General features: G+C 46.2%; 1 protein-coding gene across 2 annotated transcripts in view; it reads left to right on the top strand.

Moving 5' to 3' along the window:
• The window catches only part of LOC115101083 (collagen alpha-1(XI) chain-like), a 123232-nt gene that overhangs the window by 83621 nt on the left and 26039 nt on the right, over window positions 1-13572 (top strand). For both annotated transcript variants that reach the window (XM_029620264.2, XM_029620265.2), the window contains exons 15-29: window positions 105-158; window positions 312-365; window positions 663-770; window positions 899-952; window positions 1460-1504; window positions 3238-3291; window positions 5380-5424; window positions 6773-6826; window positions 7023-7067; window positions 7195-7248; window positions 8152-8196; window positions 8465-8518; window positions 9545-9589; window positions 9995-10048; window positions 13156-13263. In XM_029620264.2, coding sequence (XP_029476124.2) covers window positions 105-158; window positions 312-365; window positions 663-770; window positions 899-952; window positions 1460-1504; window positions 3238-3291; window positions 5380-5424; window positions 6773-6826; window positions 7023-7067; window positions 7195-7248; window positions 8152-8196; window positions 8465-8518; window positions 9545-9589; window positions 9995-10048; window positions 13156-13263 — 873 coding nt within the window. The remainder of the gene's footprint in view (window positions 1-104; window positions 159-311; window positions 366-662; window positions 771-898; window positions 953-1459; window positions 1505-3237; window positions 3292-5379; window positions 5425-6772; window positions 6827-7022; window positions 7068-7194; window positions 7249-8151; window positions 8197-8464; window positions 8519-9544; window positions 9590-9994; window positions 10049-13155; window positions 13264-13572) is intronic.

The raw sequence follows: 13572 nt of genomic DNA on the forward strand, positions 1-13572 counted from the left end.
ATTGTAATTCTGATGCTACAACAGTAATAGTGTTTTGGCTGTGGCCTGATCTGGGGTCTACCATGACCTATTGTGTGACCTTGTTGTGTTTGTCCTCCTCCCAGGGTTCTCCAGGTGTGTCTGGACTGAAGGGAGATTCTGGAGAGACCGGTCCTCAGGTAAGGCAGATGGAAGGTTCTAGACCACTAGAACCACTGAATGTTCTAGACCACTGGAACCACTATGGTTCTTTTATTAGGGTTCTTTTTTGGGGGGTTCCTGTGGTAGGGTTCTCTTGTTGGGTTCTCCAGTAACATTGTTCATTGTTTCAGGGACCTCGTGGCCCAATGGGTTCTCATGGACCCCTTGGGAAGCCTGGTAGAAGGGTAAGTGTAATTGGGACTCTTGCACTGGCATTTTAGTTTGGCATGCAGATTAGGATTGATGTTATTCATGTATTGTATTGCTCTTGTGTTGTATGTTCACACTGACTACTTCCTGCTGAGCTCTTGACAGGTTTCTCTTTGCAAAAGGTTTCTAACCTCAAAAGGTCTTTCCTGGTTAAATAAAGTAAAAAATAAAACAAAAAATAAAAAGGATTGTGCCCTTCAGGAAGGAGAGGGAAGTGATTGAAGTGTTATTGTTGCTAGGTGTTGTAAGGTCTATATATTCTGTGTTTCCAGGGACGTGCTGGATCTGACGGAGCCAGAGGCATGCCTGGTCAGACCGGAACCAAGGGAGACAGAGGTTTCGATGGTTTAGCCGGACTTCCCGGTGAGAAGGGACACAGAGTAAGTCAAACCCCTTTTCTTTTTCTTTTTTTGAATCTACATTGTATTTTCTAGTCCAATGTTTGTGTGTCTTTGCCAGTGTGATTGTCTGTGTGTGTCACTGATCTGTATTATGTTGGTTCATTTAGGGCGAAGCTGGTCCCCATGGACCTCCCGGACCCACAGGAGAGGATGGAGAGAGAGTAAGCACCACCACACATCCTATCTCCCTCCCGACATCTCTTATCATCTCTACCCAATTTTTCTCGCTCTCTATTTCTTCATCCTCCTGTGTGTGTGTGTGTGTATGTGTGTGTGTGTGTGTGTGTGTGTGTGTGTGTGTGTGTGTGTGTGTGTGTGTGTGTGTGTGTGTGTGTGTGTGTGTGTGTGTGTGTGTGTGTGTATGCGTCCGTAGGTCAGTATGTCCGTGCGGTGTGTGTGTGTCTGCGTATGTGTGATTGGTAAGTGTGTGTGATCTAAGTGTCTGCCGTCAGTCATGTAAATCAGCCATCCTCCTCACATACACCATCTCTCATCTCACACCATCACTCATCTCACACCATCACTCACTCCCCGTCTGGCTCATCCTACTGCGCTACATCTGTACTCTCCTCCTTTCCCCTCCTTTCATACCTCCTCTCCCCATCACCCTCTCTCCTCTACTCCGACCTCCCGCTTCCTGTTCTGATCATGTCACGTCCTGTTTTCAGGGAGACGATGGAGAGATTGGGCCACGTGGTCTGCCTGGTGAGCCAGTAAGTGTTGACCTTTTTTAAGATGCCTACCACCTTGTCGTTTGGTATTTTTTGGTAATTTATTCGGATCCCCATTAGCTGTTGCAAAAGCAGCAGCTGCTCTTCCTGGGGTTCAACACATAACATGAAACATAATACAGAATGACATAATACAGAAACATCATTAGACAAGAACAGCTCAAGGGCAGAACTACATACATTTTTCTAAAGGCACACGTAGCCTACATATCAATGCATACACACACACTATCTAGGTCAAATAGGGGAGAGGCGTTGTGCCGCGAGGTGTTGCTTTATCTGTTTATAATAATAATAATAGGTTTGCTGTTTATTTGAGCAATATGAGATGGAAGGAAGTTCCGTGCAATAAGGGCTCTATATAATACTGTACGCTTTCTTGAATTTGGGGACTGTGAAAAGACCCCTGGTGGCAAGTCTGGTGGGATAAGTGTGTGCGTCAGAGCTGTGTGTAAGGTGTCTATGCAAACAATTTGGGATTTTCAACACTTTAATGTGTTAACTCTTAGCCAAGAGAGACTGGCATGCATAGTGTTTATATCAGCCCTCTGACAACAATGAAGAGAAAGACGTTCCGCTTTGTTCTGGGCCAGCTGCAGCTTAACTAGGTCTTTCCTTGCAGCTCTCAACCACACAGCTGGACAATAATCAAGATATGACTAGAGCCTGCAGCACTTGCTTTTTGGAGTGTGGTGTCAAAAATGCAGATCATCTCTTTATTACAGACAGACCTCTGCCCATCTTTACAACCATTGAATCTTTGTGTTTTGACCATGACAGTCTCCTCAACTTATTCAACAGCCACACCATTCATTACCAGATTCAGCTGAGGTCTAGAACTTAGGGAATGATTTGTACCAAATACAATGCTCTTAGTTTTAGAGATGTTCAGGACCAGGTTATTACTGGCCATCCATTCCAAAACAGACTGCAACTCTTTGTTAAGGGTTTCAGTGACTTCATTAGCTGTGGTTGGCGATGTGTATATGGTTGAATCATCAGCATACACGGACACAAATGCCGGTCATTGGTAAAAAAAATTGTCATTGTGACACTTGCATCTCAATAAAGCACGTGTTGACATATCTAGGAACAGGATATGACATAAAGTCCAGCTAATGGTATATGCACACAGTCTTGTACACAGCTTTAGTTATTTAGCTCACTAGCCTATATGTGAATCTGAGGGTAGATTCCTCTTGTTCACAGCCTGCTTTCTCACGGCTGGTGGACAGGCTCCTATATGTCTACGGACGAGCTTCCCTTCCTCTCTGACAGGATTTCCCCCTGCGGAGAGGAGAAATGAGACAGGTAGAGAGGATGGGAGTTCGAGGAAGAGAGACTGGGAGAGAATCATTAGTGGTCAATTGTGTGGTGCAGTATTTTAGACACACCACCAGGGGGTGGTACAACCACTTGTTTTCTGAAATATACTTGCTCTGAGAGGAAGGTGCTTTGAGCCATGGCACTACCATACGACTGTTTGAGAGCATTGAAAAGAGCAGACATCAAGAATAGGGAAATCAGTCTAGGACGGCGCGGAGCGATTCAAGAAGCCTCAAGCATGTTTTAGATGAAAATCCATTATTCATTGTTGTGACAAGCAATTTTATATCTACATTTAACAAAATTCTACATTTATTTAGTAAAAAAAGATCCTGGTGTTGATGTTGTTTGAAACATATTTTGATCAATTGTTTCTTCTCTCTCTCCAGGGACCTCGTGGTTTGCTGGGACCAAAGGGACCTCAGGGACCTCCCGGGCAACTTGTGAGTTTAGAATGCACGCACGCAAACACTTGCACACACACACACACACACACACACACACACACACACACACACACACACACACACACACAGACATACCCACACACACAGTCACACACTTTCATTTCACACTCAAATTCAGATACAGATGTAGTGGATACATCATCCCCATCGAGGGAATTAATTTCTGCAGCTCATAGCAAAACTGACAAAAGTACAAAGTACAAACAAAACAAAAATGATGTTTATTGTCACATACACCAGAAAGGCACCGTGAAATGTGTTCTTTGATGCATTTGATGTGAGGGAAATCTCCCCTTGTCCCGATAGCATGTTGGTTCAGATTGGGGAAGGTATCTACAGCTTATATACAATTGAAATCGGAAGTTTACATACACCTTGGCCAAATACATTTAAACTCAGTTTTTCACAATTCCTGACATTTAATCCAAGTAAGACTTCCCTGTCTTAGGTCAGTTAGGATCACCACTTTATTTTAAGAATGTGAAATGTCAGAATAATAGTAGAGAGAATTATTTATTTTTATTTTTTCCATCACAGTGGGTCAGAAGTTTACATACACTCAATTAGTATTTCCTAGCATTGCCTTTAAATTGTTTAACTTGGGTCAAACATTTCTGGTAGCCTTCCACAAGCTTCTCACAATAAGTTGGGTGAATTTTGGCCCATTCTGCCTGACAGAGCTGGTGTAACGGAGTCAGGTTTGTAGGCCTCCTTGCTTGCACACGCTTTTTCAGTTCTGCCTACAAATTTTCTATGGGATTAAGGTCAGGGCTTTGTGATGGCCACTCCAATTCCTTGACTTTGTTGTCCTTAAGCCATTTTGCCACGACTTTGGAAGTATGCTTGGGGTCTTTGTCCATTTGGAAGACCCATTTGCGAACAAGCTTTAACTTCCTAACTGATGTCTTGAGATGTTGCTTCAATATATCCACATCATTTTGCCACCTCATGATATCTATTTTGTGAAGTGCACCTGTGAAATTGTGCGCCTGCAGCAAAGCAACCCCACAACATGATGCTGCCACCCCCGTGTTTCACGGTTGGGATGGTGTTCTTCAGCTTGCAAGCCTCCCCCTTTTTCCTTCAAACATAACGATGGTCATTATGGCCAAACAGTTCTATTTCTTTTTCATCAAACCAGAGGACATTTCTCCAAAAAAGTATGATCTTTGTCCCTATGTGCAGCTGGAAACCGTAGTCTGGCTTTTTCATGGTGGTTTTGGAGCAGTGGCTTCTTCCTTGCTGAGCCTCCTTTCAGTTTATGTCGATATAGGACTCGTTTTACTGTGGATATAAAAACTTTTGTACCTGATTCCTCCAGCATCTTGACAAGGTCCTTTGCTGTTGTTCTGGGATTGTTCTGCACTTTTCACGCAAAAGTACGTTCATCTCTAGAATAAAGAACGCGTCTCCTTCCTGAGCGGTATGACAGTGGTCCCATGGTGTTTATACTTGCGTGCTATTGTTTGTGCAGATAAACGTGGTACCTTCAGGTGTTTAGAAATTGCTCCCAAGGATGAACCAGACTTGTGGATGTCTACAATTGTTTTTCTGAGGTCTTGGCTGATTTCTTTAGATTTTCCCATGATGTCAAGCAAAGAGGCACTGCGTTTGAAGGTATACATCCACAGGTACACCTCAAATTGACTCAAATGATGTCAATTAGCCTATCAGAAGCTTCTGAATCCATGACATAATTTTCAGGAATTTTCCAAGCTGTTTAAAGGCACAGTCAACTTAGTGTATGTAAACTTCTGACCCACTGTAATTGCGATACAGTGCATTATAAGTGAAATAATCTGTCTGTAAACAATTGTTGGAAGAATTGCTTGTGTCATGCACAAAGTAGATGTCCTAACCGACTTGAAAAAGAACATTTGTGGAGTGGTTGAAAAATGAGTTTTAATGACTCCAACCTAAGTGTATGTAAACTTCCGACTTCAACTGTATCCCAGTCTTTCACTAAATCCCTCCCCATCTGTATATCCTTATTCTCTGTGTGTTAACCTGAGTGTGTGCTTTATGCATTGAATAGAGGCTTCATCTCATCTGTGTGTGTTACAGGGTGTGACTGGAATGGATGGCCACCCTGGACCCAAAGGAAACATTGTAAGTTCTGTGGCAGCGTGTAGAAACCGATCGGCTCGATTTGCTTCTGACACACACACACACGCGCACACGCACACGCCCACACACACACACACACACACACACACATACTGACTCGATCTATCCCCCAGGCTCACACCATTTCCTTACCTTGCTTCCAGTCAATTTCCTCATCAAATGCACACTGTTGTTTCATAAAGACCCACTCACTTTCTCCCACACCCCCACAGTGTGAAGACTCCCTTGTCATCTAATGAAGAATAGACCGAATGTACTGTCCTGTTAGAGTCAAGTCCTCCATGGCCGTCTGTGTTATTCCGGGACCATTTAGTAGGAGCAGTGTATCCATAATGAGAGAATGCCTGGCTGGAGGAGACAGTTTCTCCGCTGGGGATGCTCCAATTAGGGAGAGAGATGGAAGATACACAGTCTTTTCCCCGGCCGCTCCCCAAACAGGGAACGTAATTGATTGTCAATTATCTGCGAGGCGTTTGAGTTTGAGGTTCAGCGTTTACTTTCGTTAGGAGAGAGTGTGCGTGAAGGAGACTGAGAGAGTGTGCGTGAAGGAGACTGAGAGAGTTTGCGTGAAGAAGACTAAGAGAGTGTGTGTGTGAAGGAGACTGAGAGAGTGTGTGTGAAGGAGACTGAGAGAGTGTGTGTGAAGGAGTCTGAGAGAGTGTGTGTGAAGGAGTCTGAGAGAGTGTGCGTGAAGGAGAGAGAGTGTGTGTGAAGGAGACTGAGAGAGTGTGCGTGAAGGAGTCTGAGAGAGTGTGTGTGAAGGAGACAGAGAGTGTGCGTGAAGGAGGCCGAGAGAGTGTGTGTGAAGGAGACTGAGAGAGTGTGTATGAAGGAGACTGAGAGAGTGTGCGTGAAGGAGACTGAGAGAGTGTGTGTGAAGGAGACAGAGAGTGTGTGTGGCAGAGGGGAGGTGTTTATGTGTTTGTTTGAAAGAGAGAGGTTGAGAGCCGGTGGTGTGTGTGTGTGTGAGTGTGTGTGTGAGTGTGTGTGTGTGTGTGTGTGTGCGTGCGTGCGTGCGTGCGTGCGTGCGTGCGTGCGTGCGTGCGTGCGTGCGTGCGTGCGTGTGTGTTCCCTCCAGCTAGAACAGGCTACAAAAACACACCGGCCCGTGGGAGTTATGTCTGTGTGGAAGAAAGTAATAAAGTAGTGACATTTGACTCAATCAAAAGTCCACTCACTACACTAGATTCTTCATGAATTTACCCTCCGCTATACTCGGGTGCCAGCATTTAGTCATCTACTTCTTAAAGCTGCTCTGTCCTCATGTGTCAGACTGACACCTGGTGATGTCCTGTGGATGAATGTGAACGAGGTGTTGTCTCCATCATAGGGACCCCAAGGAGAGCCTGGCCCCAGTGGACAGCAAGGAAACCCTGGTGCTCAGGTCAGTATGATCATTTTAGGATTCCTATTGGACAGGGTATGAGATTACAGCCTTCATTTGGTTCGTCATTGTATGGTCATGCTCACTAAGGCATTTTGACATTAGTCCATTGGTCGGATTTTCTGTCGCTCTTGGACGTTCCTGTCTCATCCTCCAGTGAGTTTGTGCTGACAATGTCCGTCCTCTCTCTCTACAGGGACTTCCAGGTCCTCAGGGAGCCATCGGGCCCCCTGGAGATAAGGTAAGGGCCCTGGCCCTTGGCCACTTAAAACATGTAACTACACCATTGTGCGATGTGAGCAGTATTGTGGCTCCACTGTCACCTGAGTATCTCGGACTTCCCCTCTCTCCTTCTCCGCTCTCCACAGGGTCCTACCGGAAAATCAGGACTGCCAGGAATGCCCGGAGCTGACGGACCCCCGGTAAGTGTGTGAACTAACTCTCCCGAATACACTCCCCACCCCCTCGCAGGGAACACCTATGCTGTCGCCAGGTGGTCCGTTGAAGATGGCAGGTGGTGGGTGTGAGAGAGAGAAAGGTGTGTGTGTGTGCATGTGACAGACAAAGTGAGAAAGTGAGTGCGAGAAAGAGTGGAAGTATGGAAGACAGTATGGAAGAGAGAGCGAGAGCTCGATGAGAGCAGCGTCTGTCGCTGTATCCCCCCATGAAGCCCCGTGATCCTCCTTGGCTTTGATATCTATGTAGAGTGGAAATGCCACTCACTCCCTCTTTCAACTCCCTTCTTCTCCCCCCTCTCCCCTTTTCTCTGTTCTATTTGCTGCCTCTTAGTGTTCATCCACCCCCCCTCTCTCTCTCTCTCTCTCTCTCTCTCTCTCTCTCTCTCTCTCTCATATCTGAAACCATATCATTTGATAGTTATGCCACCCTCTTCCCCTCTTTCTTCTGTAGGCTTCTATTTTCTGCCGCTTAAGTCTCCTCTCATCTCTCTCTCTCTCCTGAAACCCGATCAGTGGACATATTACAGCTTGGATATCTCAAGGGAACATAATCAATTTCCCTCTGCCCTTTTTCACTCGACATGCTAAGTGGTGTGTGCGTGTGTGTGTGGTGTGTGGAATTTGTTGAAACCGAAAGCTCTTCTTTGAAAGATGTTCTATAATAGCCCATAGTGCTTGTAAAATACTGGGCATTAAAGAGACATCCAAAAATCAGATTGAACTCTGAAGGCTTTTACTCCAAATGGCCTTTTCCACTGTTATACAGTACAGCCTGGCTTTGTTTTACTGTGCGATATGTTGTAGTGTTTATGATCGTGTGCTAATTATCCCGGGACTACCGTTCATTTTGCTGTTAATAATTCATAGGGTCACCCTGGAAAGGAAGGACCCAACGGAGAGAAAGGACATTTGGTAAGCTTCTCTTTATAGGTTATTATGTTCTTGTTCGTTGTCTTTTTCATCAGGATCTGTTTCCTCCCTTTGTCTTTTTTCTTGAAGTTCTTACTCTCTCTTTCTCTCTCTCTCTCTCTCTGTATCTCTTTCTCTGTATATCTCTGCCTCTATCTCACTCCCTGTATTTTTCGCTCGTATTCCTCACCTGGATTTTGGACATTGAATTTGCATAAATGTAAATTACTCTCCGTAACAAGCTTCTGTCCACACATTGATCTTCTCGCAGGGTCCCACTGGCTCTCAAGGCCCAATCGGTTATCCCGGTCCCCGAGGCGTGAAGGTGAGTTTTACGCCCCGATGTCTCACCCCCCCCCCCCCCCCCGGCCTAATTAACTCCTAATACACGACCCCATCATTGGAGCACATGATATCAATGGTGCTCTCCCATTGGTCTGATCTGTCATTAGGTGAAGCAGTCTAAACCTTAGTCCTGCTGTCTTTTGAATGCTAATGTGGAATGAACTGAACTTGTATGTTTGTGTGCAATAAAATAGGCCTGGTTAGCGGTTATGCTGTTTCGTACTCTGTGTGGACCAGACATAATGTTAGAGTATGATTTTGGACTGAGCAACCCCCCCCCTCCCCCCCCTATGCGGATAGAGTCAATATTACAGGATATCACAAACCTGTTTTCCCCCAGCACTTATTCAGGCTCGTAAAACCAGCGCCGCTCGTCGTAGCTCAGTTGAGAGGGTCAGGGTTGCTGGGCCGGGTGGCTGAGATAAGCACGCGTGGCTGTAGCTCGCACTCACACTCGATGGCCCCCGGAGTGATCCCACTGGCGCTTGATCCTCAGCAATGACTAGCTGATTTAAGCAGAGACACATGAAGGCAGACTCCCAACAAATGGCCCCTCCAGAGAGGGGTTAAGGGGCCAAATAAATTACACCACCCACTGACTGTGTGTGTGAGGCTGGCGGATGCTCGTGCCTCTTGGCGTGTGCTCCCCGAAAGCGCTCCACAGCAGTTAGCCTCTGCGTGTTGGAGACAATGGGCTCGGCGACTGATGCTGGTTTAATGAAAGTACAACCGATGTATTTGGGAGTAAAGATAGATATAGGAGGAGAAGGATGCTATTGGTTTCCGGCACCACAGGGTACCATCAATTCTGCTCCTATACTATCAAATTCCACCCCAGGCAAATAGCTTTGTTATCATCGAGCTCTAATCGAGATCATTCTTTATAGAGTTGAATGAGAAATGGCATGCTTAGTTATCCTTCAGCCTTAGTTGAGTGTGTTAGTGTTTTAAGCATTCAGATCCAGTTCAGTGTTTGATACTAATGTTTCTCTCTCTCTCGAACCAGGGAGCCGACGGTGTACGAGGCCTGAAAGGAGGAAAGGGGGAAAAGGTACGACATTAGTGTATCCGATCTTCTGTTCGAGTGGTCTAATGAAAAATGCATCAGTCACACATGATAATAATGACAGTGATGATGGTTCTAACAATGATGGTGAAGATGAAGGTGGCGATAAGGGTGATGGTATATGTTGCCGAAGCCCATAAATGTCAGGCTGTCCTACTTCTCTTTCGGGAAAATAAGATCTAGAGTTTCTATGGCAACAGGGACTGCCCAAAGCAATTGTACAGGTGTGTGAGAGAGTGAGAGGGATGTGTGTTTTTTTGTGTTTGTTTGTGAATGCCTTCGTGAGGGCGGATATGGCTTTTCACTGCTCTCCAAAACAAATGACCACATTCTCAACACCTTTTACTGTCTCCCCCTCCTTTGTCTTGTTCATTTCTTTCTTTCTCTCAGGGAGAAGATGGATTCCCTGGCTTCAAGGGAGATATGGGAATCAAGGGTGACAGGGTGAGGAATTTATCTTTTGTTCTAGTTTTTGGGTCAAATGCCGTCCACATATCTGGACGTCGCAGAACATAATATCCAACAGAGTTTAAGCAACTACTTTCATCAGTCTGGCAGGGATTTAGTGTTCCTTTGACAGGCTTATGACGAAGGGTACAGTAAAACCCAGTCTGACTTTGAAAAGTGATGGAAACGTTAGGCTAGTTGTCATTGGCTGAGGATTTTGGCTAGTGCACAGTTGACCCTAAAGTTCTCTGGTCCAATAGGAGGTGACCTTTACTCAAACTGTTCTGCCCCCCCCCGGTTGGCCCAAAGGAATTATGGGTAATGAGCAAGCACTGACCAAACGTCTCTGTTGCCAGTTCTGTGTGTGTGTGTGTGTGTGCGTGTGTGTGTGTGTGTGTGTGTGTGTGTGTGTGTGTGTGTGTGTGTGTGTGTGTGTGTGTGTGTGTGTGTGTGTGTGTGTGTGTGTGTGTGCGTGCGTGCGTGCGAGCTAGTGTGTGTGAGCTGTTTGCGTGTGTGTTCCTATCAATCCCCCTCTTCCGTCTCTCCAATTACCTCTTGACGTCTAGCCGACCTCTCTGAGATTAATAGACCAGAGAACTGGCAGGTAAAGCCAGAAATAGAAGCCCTCTCAAAGCGAACAGTGTCAGTCAGAGATTTACGTTAGACTGTTCAAGTCACCTCAATACCCGTCGACAGGGAGACACAAGGAGTAGCTTTGGCCCCTACTTTAAACACGATACCCTCAACCCCTGAACAGGCCATCTTGAGAGGAGGAGGAGGAGGAGGGAGAGAGAGAGAGAGAGAGAGAGAGAGTGATGAGAGAGAAATCGATGAGAGGAGCTTAAACCCCTTCGAAAAAGACAAGGGGCTTCAGCCTGTCTTCCTCTGGAGATGTAGCAGCTGGGGATGCGAGGAGAGGAGAGGGATTTTAGAGAGGGAAGAGAGGAGAATACAGGGGGAAGAGAGGAGAAGAGAGAGGGAATAGAGGAGAGGAGGGGGAAGAGAGGAGAAGAGAGAGGGAAGAGAGGAGAGGAATTTTAGAGGGGAAGAGAGGAGAGGAGAGGGATTTTAGAGGGGGAAGAGAGGAGAAGAGCGAGGGAAGAGAGGAGAGGAGGGGGAAAGAGAGGAGAAGGGAGAGGGAAGAGAGGATATGAGAGGGATTTTAGAGGGGGACGAGAGGAGAAGAGAGGGAATGGAGGAGAGGAGAGGGATTTTAGAGGGGGAAGAGAGAAGAGAGGGAAGAGAGGAGAGGGATGTTAGAGGGGGAAGAGAGGATAAGAGAGAGGGATTTTAGAGGGGGAAGAGAGGAGAAGAGAAAGGGATTTGAGAGTGGGAAGAGAGGAGACTTGATAGGGGAAGAGAGGAGAAGAGATGGATTTGAGAGGGGAAGAGACAAGAGAGAGGAATGTGAGACGGGGAAGAGAAGAGAGGGGGAAGAAAGGAGAAGAGAGAGGGATTTGAGAGTAGGTAGAGAGGAGAAGAGAGAGGGATTTGAGAGGGGGAAGAGAGGAGATAAGAGATGGATTTGAGAGGGGGAAGAAAGGAGAAGAGAGAGGGATTTGAGAGGGGAAGAGAGGAGAAGAGAGAGGGATTTGAGAGGGGGAAGAAAGGAGAAGAGAGAGGGATTTGAGAGGGGGAAGAGAGGAGAAGAGAGAGGGATTTGAGAGAGCCCTGTTCTCGAGAGGAGAGGAGGCAGGAGGCTCCCGGCATGGACCGGAATGTAATTGTCTACTTGTGTTGCGTGCTTATGAGTGTGCGTGAGTTAGAGAGCGAGAACTGCTTCTGTTTGATTAACTTTTTAGCATGAGTTACAACGTGTGAGTGTCAAGCTGGAAGAGTCTTTGTGATTACTGTGATGTGTTTGTGCATATGTAAGTGGGCACATACGTGTGTGTGTGTTTGATGGCGAGTCTACGGGGGACTGTTCATGGGTCCACGGTAACGACAAATTGTCAGAGCCAGTTTGTACCCTGCCGTTTAGAGTTGTGCTCTGCCTTATAGCAGCCTCAGCACAGCACCACTAACCCACCAGAGGATGCATGCACTTAAACAGGGAGGAAATACAAGTCCTCTTATATCACACAGTCAGCTTGACAGACAGAGAGCAGGGGAAATGGCCTCATTTGATTCTTTGAGCAGTTACAGAGCATCAGAGACTGAGCTGCTCGACACTCACTGTCTGAAGGTCTGGACCCGGAGGAGCAGGGGTCATGACTGAAACGGGGACTGAAACGGCGTGAGGATGAAACGGTGTCATGACTGAAACGGGGACTGAATGTGTCATGACTGAAACGGGGACTGAAACGGTGTGAGGATGAGACGGTGTCATGACTGAAACGGGGACTGAAACGGTGTGAAGATGAGATGGGGTCATGACTGAAACAGGGACTGAAACGGTGTGAGGATGAGACGGTGTCATGACTGAAACGGGGACTGAAACGGCGTGAGGATGAGACGATGTCATGACTGAAACGGGAACTGAAACGGCGTGAGGATGAGAGGGTGTCATGACTGAAACGGGGACTGAAACGGTGTGAGGATGAGACGATGTCATGACTGAAAAAGTGTTTGGAACAATCTGAGGACGATATTTCAGTTTGCTGGGCCTGTAAGAGCAGGTGTCATGACAGTGACTGGAGTGATGTGGATATGGTAGTGCATTCTGAAGGACCTGGGAAGCAGGTGTCATGGCTCTATTATATGACATGACATGATACACTCGTGGAAAAAAGGGTTCCAAAAGGGTTCTTTGGCTGTCCGCTTACAAGAACCTTTTTGGTTCCAGGTAAAAACCATTTTTGGGTACAGGTAGAGCCCTTTTGGGTTCCATGTAGAACTCTCTGTGAAAAGGGTTCTATATGGAACCAAAAACAGTTATTCAAAGGGTTCTCCTATGGAGAAAACCCCCCAAAAACATTTAGGTTCTAGATATCACCTTTTTTCTAAGAGTGTACGTTAAGATCGAAGATATGGTATGATTCGAATAGTAAATCCACCACATGGAAAGCCACAATAAGTGAATCTAGGATATTACATGATACTCTGAGAAATAGTATGACACAATATGAGGTTCCCCTGACAACCTGGTTATGTGTGTTATCCAGGGTGAGCTGGGACCTGCAGGACCCAGGGGAGAGGACGGACCTGAGGGGCCCAAGGGTCGCTCTGGTCTCCCTGGAGACGCTGGCCCTCTCGGACCCAACGGAGAAAAGGTGAGTCGTCTTTGCCCTTGTGACAAACTTCACATTCACTGTGAAACCAAGTGTTTGGGATCTGAACACATAACTCAACACTTTTCTGTAACAATTCTTAAACACAGCAAGGCATTCAGAATTTCAATGAGAACACGTCACAGTGTTTAAACCTGCAAGTCACAATACGCTGCATTGTGAAGTGAATAGTAATTTCTATCGGAATATAGGCAACAATTGGAATATTTTTATCACCTACAACCTGCACTCAGAATGACTGCTATGGTGAAATAGTTACCAAACAATACTTAAACCACTGAAACTGGAACA

This window comes from Oncorhynchus nerka, linkage group LG19 (genome assembly GCF_034236695.1).
Source record: "Oncorhynchus nerka isolate Pitt River linkage group LG19, Oner_Uvic_2.0, whole genome shotgun sequence".
In the NCBI taxonomy this organism is placed as follows: domain Eukaryota; kingdom Metazoa; phylum Chordata; class Actinopteri; order Salmoniformes; family Salmonidae; genus Oncorhynchus; species Oncorhynchus nerka.